We start from the raw sequence: 17,198 nt of genomic DNA on the forward strand, positions 1-17,198 counted from the left end.
ACAAAATCATAATGTTCCGTCCAAAAAAATTTTGAAATTCCATTCATATCTTTTAGCAAATCTTTTAGCCAACTTCGGTCGTTAACTTCCTTGGTAGATTTGCACGCCTTAAGTACCTCACTTTTTAATTTATCGGCAGAAAGACTCCTAAAACGCTACTTTCAAGTAGATACTCAAATATTTGAACTTTGTTTGAGGAGACTATAATTATGCGAAACGCCTTCAAAATTTTGTTTATGCCACGAGGAAATCTGTTCAGCATTGGTAACCTAATGAACGTTGTCTCCGTGCATCTATCATAATTCAATGCAGATAGTTGATGATGCCGTATCCTTACAGAGCTTATGTAACTTTAATGTATTTAATTTTAAGACATCGACTGTTAGTTTAATACTTTTATTGCATGTAGAAAGGTACGAAACACCGCTAGCAACTGTTTAATTGCTTTTTAATTGGAGAAAATTGTATTTCTTTCAAAAAGAAAGAAGAAAAAGAAGATTAAAACTGTGTGTAAAAGTTTTCTTCGGTGATTGATAGAATTGTGAAAACAGAAATTTAGAATGAATGGGAGAAAAAAGGATTTTATGAAATAAAAGAAATTCAAATTTACAATTTTGTTTCTTTATTAGAATTGTTTTAGTGTCATGTCTTATTCCGTTTGTCAAGATACATTTCAAAGGCCTCTCTCCTTACATATTATTTATCTTCCGAGGAAATGAGAGCAAATCCTCCTCTAAAAAATTAACTTTAGAACTTTTAAATTTGAAGAAAATGTCAACAATTTACAGTGATTTTCAAAAGACCAAATCTGCTGTTTTTCAAAAGAATAAGTGATTTTCCGAACCCCTTATGGAGCAGATGGCTCCCGCCCAGGAGATCAATTCCATTATTTTTTTTCTCTTTTGTAAGTTAACATCAATATGCAGAGTTACATACTTGTTTGACATTGAAAAAGACACCTTACAATTAAAAATTCAACAAGAAAACATATACCTACAGCCGTCTTCGGCATGAGCAAAATATTGAACAGCTGACTTTTTAATCATGGGCAAAACTGTATTAAGGATAGCCATTCAAGCAGATTTAGAAACAAGCTGCAATTTTGTAAAGATAAAACTTGAGGGGATGTTGGTCTATCAGCGAAAAGAACACACCAAATTGAGGAGTATCAAGAAAAGAGGAGAAAAAAATTAAAAGCCATTCATGCAAGCCAAAATTTTTGAGTATGAATTGATTTTGGAATGATAGAATGATAAAATGGAATGGAGGTTTGTTTGAAGACCATCGATTTATAAGAAGAGGTTTTCCGACTCAATAATGAAAAATGGGCGTGTTAATGGTAAAAATAACTGTATGAAAACACGCTAGATAAAAAGGAACTTTAAAACACGTAAATCTACTGAACAAATAAGATCGTTTTGATTTAACTCATTTTCACGTAGGTTTTTTTCAGCAAAAATGCATCCAGATAAGGTCCTGCAAGAGATGGTTTCATTTATGTCTCCCTATTATCTCTCATTGTTCATTCTCAGTCGGTCATTTAAAAGGGTGAGGGAACTTTAGTTGCAATGAAACTACTTTTCGAAACTCACCTCAATGATGAAAAACTATTTTATTGATGCGCTTGTGTCATAAAAAAATATTTTCAAAAATAAGTATATTTTCCATTTGCACGGACTATGGAATGTCTCTACTAAAGATAAAGAACTAGGTATATTGATCTAATGATTAGAATAAAAACTGAACAGAAATTACGGGACTTGTGATGCAAGTCTTGATTGGTGCGATATGATTTTATCAATTGTCTGAGTAAATATATCTTGCTGACTAAGAAAAACATTGGCGAATGAAAAATGAAAATACTGAGTGCTTATGTCAAAGCATATAGTGACTTGACGCTGAGATTTAAAAATTAATACATCATGAGACTTTCACTAAAAGTTGACACAGTGTGCGTTTAACAGTGAGTATCAGAGATCATAAGATGTATCTATGTGATGTAAATGCATCTATGTAAAAATTATAATCTCAGAGGCTCGTTAACTTACACACTAAACAAAGGAAAATAATGTGCACATTGTGAGGTTGCCATGACATGCATTAACCACAATTTTGTTTCCAAAACAATATGCAGAAAATTAATTAACGGTAGAAATAAAATATAATTTACTATAAGATCAGGAATCCAACTGCTCAATTTTTCGAATACCTGTTCTTGTTCTTCCCCCATGTCTTTAGAAGACGTATTTGTGCTTCTCTTCTAATAACTATGACTGAACTACAGCTACGTTGTAGTAGACTGCCGACAAAATCCCTATTGACACTTACATGGACGAAAATTTACAGACCTAATTTCACTGATGAGTATCTTAAGTTGCGTGATTATATGAGAATAAAATCTACCACAAATTAAAAAAGAAGAAGATAAAAAAGAAAAAAGTACCTATAGAAAAAAATGATAACTCCAAAAATTGAAAAATAAAAATATAGAATCCTTGTAAAGCTCTATCTTTTGCTTCGATCTACCATAATTTGATTTTTGCCATCGTAGCGTGTCTAAATTAAATGGACTGATGTTTCCATCAGACTCAATTTCCCTCGGTCCTATTCATAGGTATGAGATCAGAGACAAATTGAGATGTGCTCTGCCAGATTTGTGACAATGTGAGAGAGATCTTATGCAGGTATGGCGTTAGTAGTTGTGAAATACTCTCCCAAATTTTGGAGAGAGTGGCAGAAATCTCATGCAAGTAAGGCGCCAGTAGTTGTGAAGTATTCTCTCAAATTTTGGAAAAAGTGGCGGAAATCTCATGCAAGTAAGGCGCCAGTAGTTGTGAAGTTCTCTCCCAAATTTTGGAAAGAGTGGCGGAAATCTCATGCAAATAAGGCGCCAGTCGTTGTGAAATATCCTCCCAAGTTTTTAACAGAGCGACAGTGATTTCGTGCTGGTAGTAGACCAGTACATCAGGGCTGCAAAACCACCAAAACACCTGATGCAGCGCAATGATTGGCCAGAAAACAATCTGGAAAGGCACTTTGCGGATCTTGTGGCGAAACAGATGCTGGGCCAACAGCGCTCCTGGCCAGCCGCCTGCTAAGGCTAGGCCATGTAGCCAGATTTCAGGAATTCGGCCCATGTTGCTTCCGGCCACAAGCTTGTCATAACCGTACAGGACAATCGAAATCAGGCTTGCTGTCCCGTAGATGGCCAGCCACCACCACTGCCCAGCCTCAAGCCAGGCTTGAGTAGCACGGTAGGCTGGCAGAGCAAACACTGCTACCGGCACAAGAAGTGGCAGCGAACCCAGAATTATCCAACATTTATGACGTTTAGGCAGGGTGTCAGTGTACATCATGGCATTGCTCGTGTTTTGGCTATCGTCAGATTCATCTTGGCACTCTATCAAATTACTAGAATCCTTCTGGTTATGAATACTCAAATACTCCCTCAAATAGAGAGGAATATTTTCTCGAGAAATACATGCCATGATTCAATAATAAAAAGCAGATCCCTTGATGAAGATTTTTCTTTTTTTCACTATTTTTTCTTGTTCACTTTGTAATGAACAGAAAATATTGTTGGATGCGTGAAAATAATAGAAGCCTCTCCTCTGTAAATGATAAAATTGACACAATCTTAATGACTGCTCATAAAACTTATTCAGAAACAGTTATTTTCGGTGCTTAAATAATTAAGAATTTACTTGTTGTAAAAATTTGGAGGGCTCAATACAGTTTGTGTGCCTTCTGTTTTTCAGAAATAGGGATTCAAAGCATACCTTCTATCAAATCTGCCTCAAATTAATAAACATCTTTCTTAATATTTATCTCTTTAGCTGTTTGTTCGCTGGCTGTCTGTTGCGTTGAGAAAAATGAATTTTGTGGGTTCCTTGCAATTCCTTTTCAACACTAATTCTCAGCTGAATATTTTTCGCCAGTTTCCAATCTTATTTCTGTTGGCGTTCAAGAAAAAAAGGATTCTGTCACTGGAAAAAGAAGATTAGGACAAAATATTACTACAAATTCGGAAACAAACAATGTAAGTATTTAGGCAAATAATGCTCAACTCTTTTATCAGGATGCCAATAACTTAATCGGACGAAATTCATCGGAAAACAGTGAAAATCTAGATTTTCTGCTCTTTCAAGGCAACATGAAAAGGCTCAGCTTTTTGCAAAAAAGGAGGTAAAATTATGACTGAAGAGTCAAAATATGAGGCGATTCTATCAAGAAACAGCGAAAATACCAATCAACTCCCGTTTGGTCTCCAAACCAAGAGAATAGTACTTTCAACAGCTGAATTGAAGCAGCGCGACGATTGCTCAGAACACCGTAGAAGTTTAATTTGGGAAAATTTCAATGTGGTAAAATGAAACATGAGTAAATTTTGTTTAAAATATATTTCAAAGAAATGGTACAATAAGTAAAAAAAACTGCTTAAAAATATATAAAAACAGAAATATTACAAATATAGATACGAGAATTTCTAAACTAAGAATAATGGTGTGAAAATTGAAACATTTTAGGACATTGACGTATAATACAATCTAGACCGCGCATTGGGCCCGACTTTAGGCGGGGAAGGTAAGACAGCTAGGGGGGTAAAGACGCGCCTTCAGCCTAGTTGATACCGCCGGATATACGAGCTAAGTGTACCCGTATCAGGCAACGGCACTGGCAAGACCGGCATTTCCACGAATTCCACCATTGTCTCGCCGGTACACTTGCTGTGTGTTGCTGGGTTGCCTATCGTCTCGCTTGAATTTCGTAATGCGCGGTCTAGATTGTATTATACGTCAATGTTTTAGGAGCATCAGTTAATGGCGAAAGATTTTTTGACTTAGACATTTTTTTGTACATTGACCTATTTCATAGTAGGTATGAAATACAGGCAGCAACAGACCGTTCATATTAATATTTTATCATAATTGTATCTCTCCTGTTCATGTCTTATTCTGTCTTAACTGTGAGCGTTGCCAAGAATGACACAACTTGAGTTAAAATGAAACCTTTGAATGCTCACTTACAATAACAAACCATTTAAAATAAGTTGTTGCTATGATACACAAATATTTTTCCAAAACGCTGACTTCTTTCTTTGCAGGGACTGTGGAATGTCTAAACATAAAGATCAAGAATGATCAAATTAATTTTACGACTGATTAAAAGTACAGGAATTACAACGCAAATGTTGAAAGGCATGAATTGAAAGGCTCAATATCTTAAAGGTCATTGCAAGACACAAAAAATGACTTGATGAGTTTGGAGAGTATGCTGGAGGACAGTGCGACTTGACTCAAAAACCTAAAATTTAATAACAACAGAAGTTTTCTGTACACAAACAAACCAACAGAGATCAAAAATCAGAGATCAAAGAGGCTCTAAAAAGCAAAATCTTAGAGGCTAACTTAAAAATTAAACACAAGAAAATATTTTCTCGATGCGAGTTGCTCTGACAAGTGGCATGCGCTGATTGCCATTTTTCTTAACGAATAGGACACAGAAAATCAATTGACAAGAGGAATGAAATATTACACATGATGAATTCTGAAATCCAACTTATCACTTTTCCTGGTGAATTTTATAGTTTTTCCCCCACGATTTTAAAGATTTTTCTCATTCGTTTCTTCCGATTACTAGGGCTGAACAACACTTTCCTCAGTGGGCTACCGACAGTAAGACCTAATAATGGCTGAATGAGTGGAAACTCAACTGCACAAGATCTTTTACCGAATGTTCTTCGTTCAGTAAGCATACAAGGATAAAATCTGTCTCAACTTAAAAACTAGGTTTATAAAAAAAGATTATATGAAGCAAAAAGTAGAGGAAATAAAAAAATACTTATAAAATGCTTGTAAAAGACTGACAATTGATTGAATTTTGCACCATGTGAGGGTCCCAACATGAGTATGAATTAAATAAAACTTGCGTTTCTTGCTAGCATTTACCGATACAAGGTCCAAGACAAATTGATAAATAACATCTAACAATAAGATTTCAGAGAGACAGGAGACCAATGGCGGTAAAAAAAGTTTTCACATTCCTCATAATTTAATCGAGATTTTATGCAGAGGGAACCAGATGATGTGAAAAACGATCTCGGATTTTTCGAAGTGCGACAGAGATTTCATGCAGGTGGGAGGACAGTGTGACATGGATTTCATGCAAGCAAGGAGCAGTTTTTCAGTCTCTAGTTTCTATTTAAAGGTACCAAGTCAGAGAAAAATTGAGATATACTCTGCCAGATTTTCGACAAAAAGACAGAAATCTCATGGAGGTAAGGCGTTAGTAGTTGTGAAATACCCTGCCAGATTTTCGACAAAAAGACCGAAATCTCATGGAGGTAAGGCGTTAGTAGTTGTGAAATACCCTCCCAAATTTTTGACAGTATGGTAGAGATTTCACTCGCCACTCCTTCGAGTGGTTGAGAAATACTCTCCCAAATATTTGACAGTGCAACAGAGATTTCATGCTCATAGTAAGCTAGTAAATCGGGGGACAAGAACCACCACAGCACTTGATGGAGAGCGACAATGGCCCAAAACACCACCTGGAACGACCCTTTGCAGGTCTTATGATGGAACAGATACTGGGCCACCAGCGCTCCAGGCCAGCCACCAACCAGAGCTAGTCCCTGCAGCTTGACTTCCGATACGCGCCACCCGTGACATCGGGCTTGACTCTTATCATAGCCATACATTACAAACAACACCACACTCGCAATCACATAGATGGCAACCCACCACCATTGCCCGGCATCGCGCCAGGCCCGTGCAGCGCCACCAACCGGCAGAATACACGAAACCACCAGCACCAAAAGTGTCCAGATAAACCTTTGAAATGTACAAGTACTGTCTGGATTCATATTTATGACAATATAGCTATCTCTCCTCATAGTGAGTCAATGTGCTTATTTATAAAATTTAAAACAAATAAATACAAATTATTCGCTTAAAATACAAACATGAATTAGTCTCCTTTTAACTTATGACACAGACTATTATCTCCGTAGAAGAAGGAGAATAAGATTCCTGTACCTCTTTGCCTCTTTAAATTTCGTTCTACAGCATACCTTGTCTCAAATTTGCTTCAATTTACAGCGCATCTTTTTTAGGTCCTGCTTTTTAGAGTGATGGTGGTTGGCTAAGCTGCAATATCTCACAAATGGGTGCCACGATTTTATTTATCGATGTTTTTCTTGTGTCACACAGTCCTTTGTGACACTGTATCACAGCTGAACTTTTCTAGTCAGTCCCTGATCTTTGTCCTGTCAGGAATAAAATAAAAATGTTTAATCGTAATTTTAATACTCAAGTAGACACTGCATATTTGGCAGACTCAATTTCTCTCATTTTAAACTTCAGGTATAATCTTGGAGTCACAGAGAAATATGCTGCTAGACTCTGGACAGAGCAACAGAAATTTCTCGCACAAAGGAGGATTGGTGTAGATCAAAGAGTACTATAGAGTCGCAATGTTGTGGAGCACCAATGAAATCACTTTTAGAGGTTGTTTTGTCCTGTACTCCTGAGACTAGTGTGCAGCTACTGACGATGCCGTATGCGTGGGGTCCCAGCACCGGTCTTCGCTCAGAAAAAAAAGGTATAAAATTTATTTCATTAACACAGGAGTGTTGTACATTTTTTGTTATGACTTCGGTGAACACAATTTGCCAGAAATAATAATTGATTAAAATAAATAAATCCCGAAAACCACTCGCAGCCCGCGATTCTTCTATAAGCCGCCATGTTAAAAAATGCCGAACGGTTCCCACTTTCCGGCGAACAAGGGGCTCAGAATGGCCCGTTCATGGATTGACTTCATCAGCCCTCCAATTCATTGCGATTTTATTGTACTAAATGGTGTAGATCCATCATAGCACTAAAAGTATTGCGACAATGGCCCGGAATACCATCTGGGTTTTGCAACAGAAGATATGCTGAGCCAATAGCGTTTAGGACCGGCTGCCCACCGGAGCAAAACCCTGCAGCCAGATTTCAGAAATCTGGCTTTTTTCAAGCAATGTAGGACTGCCACTGCCGAGCTTATAGTCCCCAGCTTCAAGCCAGGCATGATAAGCTTTGAAATTAAGCAACACACAAACAGTACTATCAGCATCTGGTTAGTTTAGTTAATAGCGTAGTTTAACTGGAGTATGAAACATTTTCTTGGTAAAAAAAGAGCGAAAAATCGTGGGAGTAAGTCGTCCACCACCATCTCTGGTGCATTGCGACGATGGTCCAGAATATCATCTGGAATTTCACCTTATAGATCTTGTGACGCAACAGATGCTGGGCAACCAGTGCTCCAGGCCAGCCTCCCAGGGATGCTAGGATATGTAGCTCCCCCTCAGAGGTACGCCACAGGTGGTGTACAGCCTGGTGTTTATCCTGGCGATACCTACACCAGGAAAAATAGCTCATACCTAGGTACACAACTAGGAACTTCCAGCGCTCATCTCCGTTGTGCCAGGCACAGACAGCACCAAAAACTGGCAGCACACACAGCCCTCCAAGTACTAGGAGCTTTAGATAGTCCAGAGACGAGAGAGTGTAAGTAGTGCGCTGAGTGCCTCGGCTGCTGCTAAATCTGCCCTGGTGAACTCTCCGATCATCAAGATCTCTTTGTCTGTAAGCATTGCCAGCAGGCATACCCCTTGAATACATGTGGTCTCTGCTAAATCTACCCTGGTGAACTCTCCGATCATCAAGATCTCTTCGTCTGTAAGCATTGCCAGCTGGCATACCCCTTGAATACATGTGGTCTCTGCTAAATCTGCCCTGGTGAACTCTCCGATCATCAAGATCTCTTTGTCTGTAAGCATTGCCAGCTGGCATACCCCTTGAATACATGTGGTCTATTTTTTTCTCCTCTTTTTTTCTCCTAGTTTTTGTTTATTATTAAGAAAAGAGGCTTCGTAATCTCTGCTCTAAAAAGTTTGTCAGAGAATACTTACTCAAGACGAGTTACCTTTAATCAGACAAAGAATATATTCTTGATATGTGGCTGCAAGATGAAAGAATAAAAATATTTAAGGCTCCTAAACAGACCCTTTGGGAATGGTAGGGACTTTCTCACTGTTTTTACTTGTTCCCAACAGAGGGAACGGAGCAAATTATTGAATGTGTATACATTAAAAATGGCACTTCTTTAAAAGATAAAATTGACAGAACAAAAATGATCGCTCTTATTGCCTATGTATTGAAAGAGACAAGTCATTTTCTATAAGAAAATAATTTAAAGTATACTTTACACAGTAATTTGGAGGAGAATGAAATTTGTGTGCCTTCTACTTCCTCATGAATTAGGATCTGAATCATATTTTCTTTTGAATTTACCTTGAATTACTCCGCATACTTTTTGATTTTTGTCTCTTTCACTAGTTGCTAGTTGAGTTGAGAAATCTGGTGAATTTTTTTGACTCCTTGCAACTCCTTTTCGATACTATGTCTCAGTTGAACAATTCTCATCGGGATCCAATCTAAGTCCTGTCGGCATCCAAGAAAAAAAATTTCAGTCATTGATAAAGATGAATCAAGATAAAAGGTCACTTCAGTTTCAGAGATCAAGGTTTTCCCGAAATTCACTCTACAATCTTGTTCAGGAAAGCCGATTCCATCAGCGAATAAAATCCTGATTGTCTCCAATCATCAAGTGAGCTAGAGGAGGCTCCAGGAGAGGCTCAGCTTTTCCGAGAACGAAAGAAAAATTCTGTATGGAAAGCTGCTTAGACATCAGATGCCGAGCATGAAGCAATTCTATCAAATAACAGCAAAATACCAATTTACTGCCATGAGATCTTCAGGGCGATAAAACAGTTTTCAATTCAACAATTGAATTTTGACGCATGCCAGCCACTGCAAGGCTAAGGAAGAACGCTGGATCGGCCTTCAGACATTGCCAAATTTTTTTTTGGTGAAAAGAGAATTTTCAAGGAAACCTGTGAATATTTTTCCTCCAGTTTTTCAGGAAATTTTCTCATCCATCAGATCTGAATTATCTGAAGATTTCAAGAAAAAATATTCTGAAGTCTCCTCATAAATAACCATCCTCTCAGAGGAAATTAGGTAAATCATGAATGTTTATACAGCGTTGTTTACTGGCACAGCAGTATGATTGAGAGAATCAGGCTCCTCTTCGGAATTTTAAACAGGAAAAGAAACTCCTTCAGCCATTGCAGATGGGACTACCTAATTTTCACTTCATTCGAAAAATTCTCGATTTCCACCCCAAAATTTTACTACCTGTTGATTTTTCTCAATTGGTGGGGGAAATGAATGTTAAGATAATCAATTTTTCCTACAAGCTATGGGATGCAAAATTGATTACACACGGTCTTGAGGCTCCTACGGGTCTATGAGCTAAAAAAACTATAATCACCAGCAACAGAGACTTTCAGATCTAAGAGTCCATTGCTGCTGGCGTGAAATATAAATAGAAAGGCTCATTTATAAAATTTAAAACTCACAAATAACTTTAAGTAACTGCTATTTCATTAATTATGAAACAGCCTTTTGACAACTTACTTTAGGAAATCATTACCCCTGAAGATGTATACTAGGGTGCGTCAAAAAAAATGAAAGTCTGAAATGTTCCGCTCCCCAGGCGGCAATCGATGACGTTTGGTAAAAAAACATGTTTGCCAAAATTTGGGCCAATTTCAATCATTTTAAATGGTGCCAAAGGTCAATTTTGTGATGAAATTATGATATTTTGGTTTAGACCTCGATTTCGTACAAAAAACTCGATTTTACGCTGAAATCGTGCGTTTACGAGAAAAATGTCAAAGAACTCGACTTGTAGAGGATGAAATTTTACACTAGGAGGACGTCTTTGTAACCGATAAAAATCAAATTGAACTAGAAAAACTCAACTCGGTATTTATTTTTTTGGTCCTCAGAATTTCCGAGGTCTTACTAAGTAGAGGTTTAAAAGACTCATTTTTCACGAAAATAAGTCGAAAGAGGGTATAAATGAACTGTAGGCAAGTGTTGAGGATGCAAATGTCATCAGAACTTCCTCAGTTTCAAAAAAAGTTCCAACTATTTTGCACAATCCTCCAAAAAGTGTACGACTCGAGAAGCAGGATCGTGCTATAATAGTAGGGGGAAAGTGCGGTTTGACCGGGAAAAATTGCGTAACAAACTTTCCCTATGTAATCGTCATCAGTAGGTCCCCCTGAACAACTTCCTAAAAGTTAAAAATGGCCCGACCCCGGAATATCCCTCAAAAAAGTTAAAATTGAAAATGGCGGCCGTAATAAGAGGGTCCGGGAAATCGGTATTTTAAAATGCTCATTCTGTCTCATCATGTGAGGTATCATTTCCTATGTAATTTTGGTCGTAGATTTCATAAATAAATTCCGCAAGGCCCTCCGGCCAAAGGGGGCGCTCCAAATCAAAGATGGCGGCCAAATGTGAAAGGCAGGAGGTTGCATTTTTTTAAATATTCACCGAAGGAACAAGGAAAGTGAAGTGTCTTTATTTTCATGTATTTATGGCCAAGAAACTTAAATTTGATGTTATAAATGTATTTAATAAAGGAAATTAAAGGAAACATACGACTACCGAGAGAAACGTAAGCTCAGAAGAGGCCTTGCGGAATTCATTTATGAAATCTACGACCAAAATTACATAGGAAATGCTACCTCACATGATGAGACAGAATGAGCATTTTAAAATACCGATTTCCCGGACCCTCTTATTACGGCCGCCATTTTCAATTTTAACTTTTTTGAGGGATATTCCGGGGTCGGGCCATTTTTAACTTTTAGGAAGTTGTTCAGGGGGACCTACTGATGACGATTACATAGGGAAAGTTTGTTACGCAATTTTTCCCGGTCAAACCGCACTTTCCCCCTACTATTATAGCACGATCCTGCTTCTCGAGTCGTACACTTTTTGGAGGATTGTGCAAAATAGTTGGAACTTTTTTTGAAACTGAGGAAGTTCTGATGACATTTGCATCCTCAACACTTGCCTACAGTTCATTTATACCCTCTTTCGACTTATTTTCGTGAAAAATGAGTCTTTTAAACCTCTACTTAGTAAGACCTCGGAAATTCTGAGGACCAAAAAAATAAATACCGAGTTGAGTTTTTCTAGTTCAATTTGATTTTTATCGGTTACAAAGACGTCCTCCTAGTGTAAAATTTCATCCTCTACAAGTCGAGTTCTTTGACATTTTTCTCGTAAACGCACGATTTCAGCGTAAAATCGAGTTTTTTGTACGAAATCGAGGTCTAAACCAAAATATCATAATTTCATCACAAAATTGACCTTTGGCACCATTTAAAATGATTGAAATTGGCCCAAATTTTGGCAAACATGTTTTTTTACCAAACGTCATCGATTGCCGCCTGGGGAGCGGAACATTTCAGACTTTCATTTTTTTTGACGCACCCTAATACCACTTCAAACTTTATTTTTTTAACATTATTAGTAAGATGCACGGCAAATAAGTTCCTTAGGCCCTATCAAGAAACGTTCTGTAGCAAACAAAATAATGCTTGATTAGTATTTTAAGACTCTAGCAAGCGTAGCATGTTTGACTAACTCATTTTAAGGGGCACGGAACATGACATATAATCTTGCAATCAAAACGTACTATGCAGTTTTAATTTTTTGACGGTGAGGCAGAAATTTCATGCAGGTAGGAGGCCAGTATATCGTGGTCGTAGATAAACCACAACACCTGGTGCAGTGCGACGATGGCCCAAAATACCAATTGGAATGGCACTTTGCGATTCTTGTGGCGGAACAGATGCTGGGCCACTAGCGCGCCGGGCCAGCCGCCCACCAGGGCCAATCCTTGCAGCCAAACTTCAGGGATGCGCCACTCATTGTCTCGAGCCTGGCTCTTGTCATAACCGTACATGACTGCTACCACCAGACTCATAATTACATAAGGAACCAACCACCACCACTGTCCAGCTGCGAGCCAAGCATGAGTGATACCAATACCGGGCAGTATGCATAGTGCCACCAGTATCGCAAGCTTCAGTGTCAACCACGGGAAGGAATCCATTGATGAGTGGGGAAAATATTAACAAATGTAATCCCTTATAAAAATTAGAACTGGCAGAATAAAATTAGGACTGTCCTATCATACGAACATGGATCAGTCTACCTTAGACTATTATTCCATTAGTGTAATAACTAATGTGTAATACACTGTCTAATATTCTAGATTGAGACTTGAATCTTCACTTTCATAACATTGTACTGTCATTGGAGGGCGAATAGGGTCCTTGCCTTTCTTAGGCTGTTTTAAAAAATATTCCGTGGCATACCTTGTTTCAAATTTGCCTTGATTTATCGTGTATCTTATCTGTCATCCCTTTGATTGCTGGTTGTTGGTCAGGTTAGGAGAGATCTCTCGATTGAGCGATGATAGACTTTGTTTAGGATTCTTGCAGTCCTGTTTCACGCCGTGTTTCCCCTGGATATTTCTCGCAAGTTCCTTATCTTGGTCCTGTTGGCATTAGAGGAAAAATGTTTAGGTCCCATAACATTAATAAGTCCAAAAAAATACCTGAAAAAGATTTCAGACATCAAAATGACAAGAGATATGACTTTACAGGTTTACTAAATTGGCATGGCTCCTAGACAGAGTTCTCTTATCGTAAAATGAGAGCAAAGTCAAATGTAGTGCAGATCAACAGTGGTGACATGTGAATGCATGATAACTTGTTAGGTGGTGCTGCTTCAGGATTAATCGTCGATTGACATTCTTCTTAACATACAATGAGCAAGCTTTTCATTTCTTCTTAGCCTTCAAGAGTGAGTGGTTCCGTAGCTACGGCTAACTTGCTCTTGATTTCATTACCATCTAAGAATGATCAAGGCCATGTTCAAGGACAACCAACAGAGAGATAAGAATGATATCACTGGGCGATAGATCGTTACTTGGATATTTTTGAAAAATTTGAATTGTAAATGACTTAGCGATTTAGACCTGGGTACTTACCACTGTCACTTTTTTGATAAACTTGGGGAGAATCAGAATGTTATTGAAGAGATGCCTGCGATAAGCAACAAGATCCTGGAGGCCTTAGTTTAGTTCAAGCGAATCGCAAAAAATAAAATCAAGGCTAAACATAATCGATTTAGGCAGAATCAAGGAAAGGCCTGATGATAGGAATGATCTTCCACTGAAGCAAAAATAAAAGTCACGTGGGTACACCACACCCGATGAAGAGATTAAACAAATTCAACAAGTGTTGTAGAACGGCACACGTTGGACGGAAACCTGGACTTCGAACTTTGATCTGATAAGTGAGTGATAACAGGCTGAACAGGCACGCCTGATGTTTTCAAATTGCTAAATTTTCCCAATTATTCCTCTTTTCGAACAAAAGGAATTTTAACGGCAAATTCTGAACCAGACGCTTTGATTGGTCCAGAGCGGTTCATTCCATTTATTCCGAGTTGAACCAAAATACGCGGGAATTTCAAATAATTCTGGATATCCTGTTCACTAGATCGTTTCCGTTTCCTGTTAAACAGTGTTGTCAGTTTAACTCAACAAAAAAAATTGACAACACTGTTTAACAGAAAAAGTCCCTTTCAATTGTGAAAAGCAAAACTTTTTTCCTAAATTTAATTAATTTAATTCACCTTCAAAAGGTACCCAAATCTTTGAAAATTTACTTATAACACATCATTTCATTATTGTAAAGATCCTATCATTAGTTAACTTGGCAAAAGAGTATTCTTTTTCTTGATCATGAGTTTTTATTATGTATTAAATAAAGCTCTTTGTGTGCAGTTTTCTTGCAGTAAGATACTGCTTATACAAATGTCTCATAATCTCTTTACTTACAGCATACAACTAACACTGAATCAGTTCTTTACTATAGAGTATGAGTGTACAAGAAGTAAAAATTAACTGCAGGTACTTCAACCGCAAAAATCAAATTTTTCATTTCGACACAGCAAAACATCCAACGTAACGTTTTTCATTTTCATTTGTTTTTTAAAACTGGACTAGTTTGAAAAAAAGGTATCAGGTCACAGTTCGAAAAAAAAATGTGTGAGGAGTACAGTTTTGAATTCAACAAGTCATAAGTTTTCTCCTTTCAAAATTTCAAAGTTGAGAAAAAGTATTTTAAACTGGTAAGGAATCTTTTTAACAAACTGTATAGACGTAAAAAGAAGGAGTATTATGAAAACTAATCTAAATAGGAACAGAAAGGATGGTAGGAAAACGTGGGGATTACTCAACGAAATGTTAGGGAGGGAGAAGGTGAATGAAGATAAAATTGTAACTATAAATGGTGAAGCCAAAATAGGGGTTGAGGCGGCCAATGAAATTAATAAATACTTTATTTATAGTGTTGAGAAACTACAGGAAGGAAAGATTGTGAAAGATAATGAATGTGAGGAAAGCAAAATAGGGGATGTGTGTGATAAGAGCCTAAATGAAATAAGACCTACTGATGAAGAGGAAGTCAAAGGTGTGATAAAGGCAATGAAGACTAATAAAAGTGGATACCCGCTTTGTAGTTGGTTAGGGAAGGATATGATTGAGGAATTTGGCAAAGCAATAGTAGTGATAGTAAATAAATCCCTGGAAGAAGGTTGTATGCCTGATAAGCTTAAGTTAGCAATGGTAACACCCATCAAGAAAATAGGAAATTCTGATAGAGCGGAAGTTCTTAGACCAATAAATTCTTTACCCTTTGTGGAGAAGATTATTGAAGGCATAGTAGTAAAAAGGTTGTACAAATATCTAACGGAGAATAACATCTTAATAGATGAACAAAGGGGCTTTAGAAAAAAGATTGGGTCTGAGGAATTAATCCAAGGTCTATTAAAAAAATGGAGGGAAAGAAGGAAAAAAGGGAAGACTACAGTGGCTGTGTTTTTAGACTTGAAGAGAGCTTTTGAAACCATAAATAGGAGAATTTTGGTAAAAAAATTAATGAGAATTGGAATTAGAGGTAAGGCTATCAAATGGATTGATAATTACCTATGTGATAGAAGGCAACAGGTCAAATGGGGACAAGAGCTGTCAGAGGAGATGTGTGTCGAATTAGGAGTACCTCAAGGGAGTCGGTTAGGACCGTTACTCTTCTTGTTATATATTAATGATATAAAGGATGTAGTTAAGGAATCGGAACTGAGCCTATTTGCAGACGATACTCTGGTATTTAACAGTGAAGGTGATGAGAGGGAAGGAATAAATAAAATAAATAGGGATCTTGGTAGATTAGAAGCGTGGCTAAAAGCAAACTGGTTAGTTCTGAATGCATCCAAAACTAAATATATGGTTTTTGAAGCCCATAAGAAAAAGTGGCAAGGGCAGGTGATAATGGATGGTAGAGTGATAGAAAGGGTTAGAGAATTTAAATATCTTGGAATATGGCTGACTGAAGATTTGAAATTAAAAAAAACATATTGATAGGATAACGAGGGAGTTTAGGAGTAAAATAAGTTTGTTATGGAGAATTAAGGACTTTATAGGGAAATATAGTAGAAAGCTAATATATAACTCACTGGTTGGTTCAAAGTTAAATTATTGTATGTCTTTGCTAGGAGAAGCAAATGGAAAGGAGATTAGGGCATTACAAAAAGGGCAAAATTCAGCCATGAGATATATATTAGGATGTGATAGGGACTGTAATATCTTAAAAATGTTGAAAAGTTTAGGATGGTTGTGTATAGAACTGCTGATTAAAGTTAGGACCTTTGTAATACTTTATAAGATGAGGAAAGGGATGATAAATTTGGTAGATAAGGATATTATAGAAATAATGGATAGGAGGGTAGGAAGAAAGGTTGAGGTCAAGTTTAGTGAGGATAACCTAGTGGATAGGATGTTATTCTTTAAAGGAATGAGGGATTACGTGTTGTTTGGTTGCCATAATTGGGAACAGTTGGATATTAATGGTTTTAAGAAAATGGTAGTTAGGGAAATGATGAGGTTTCAAGAAACTAATTGGGGTGATGGAGAACTGTTGCCCAAGTGTTATAGATGGAGGGAATTTGGATTATTATGAAATAGGTTAGGGCAAGTAGGGTTGGTAGCCTGAACTGAATGGGATTAGCCCTTGAGGGCTATTTGAAGCTCAAAAAAAAAAAAACTCGAAAATAGTCTCTAAACTTCGTCATTGACCTTGAGTTATATGGAGGGGTAAAACTCTGAACCTCTTTTTCCTCAGTTCAAACATGATATGACTTGGTATGTTTCTATTA

At 37.4% G+C, this 17,198-nt stretch overlaps 1 protein-coding gene across 2 annotated transcripts; it reads right to left on the reverse strand.

Annotated features, from left to right (window-relative positions):
* Positions 1 to 1,593: 1,593 nt before the first annotated feature.
* On the reverse strand, positions 1,594 to 14,290 carry LOC109030381 (uncharacterized). Of its 2 annotated transcripts, none has more exons than XM_019041316.2 (4): positions 13,969 to 14,290; positions 13,292 to 13,473; positions 9,339 to 9,488; positions 1,594 to 3,986 (listed from the first exon to the last, which is right to left on the reverse strand). In XM_019041316.2, exon 4 carries the CDS (start codon positions 3,486 to 3,488, stop codon positions 2,781 to 2,783), a length of 708 nt encoding a protein of 235 aa, XP_018896861.2. In that variant the 5' UTR covers positions 3,489 to 3,986; positions 9,339 to 9,488; positions 13,292 to 13,473; positions 13,969 to 14,290; the 3' UTR covers positions 1,594 to 2,780. The 2 variants fall into 2 exon arrangements, 1 of the variants encoding a protein (XP_018896861.2); XR_002008709.2 differs by lacking the exon at positions 1,594 to 3,986 and adding an exon at positions 4,382 to 7,267 and having other exon boundaries at positions 13,969 to 14,279.
* Between the last annotated feature and the right edge of the window lie 2,908 nt (positions 14,291 to 17,198).

Source organism: Bemisia tabaci, chromosome 9 (assembly GCF_918797505.1).
Source record: "Bemisia tabaci chromosome 9, PGI_BMITA_v3".
NCBI lineage: Eukaryota > Metazoa > Arthropoda > Insecta > Hemiptera > Aleyrodidae > Bemisia > Bemisia tabaci.

Excerpts from the sequence above, each read along its gene's own strand:
- LOC109030381 (XM_019041316.2), bottom strand. The coding sequence starts at position 3,488 with ATGGCATGTATTTCTCGAGAAAATATTCCTCTCTATTTGAGGGAGTAT.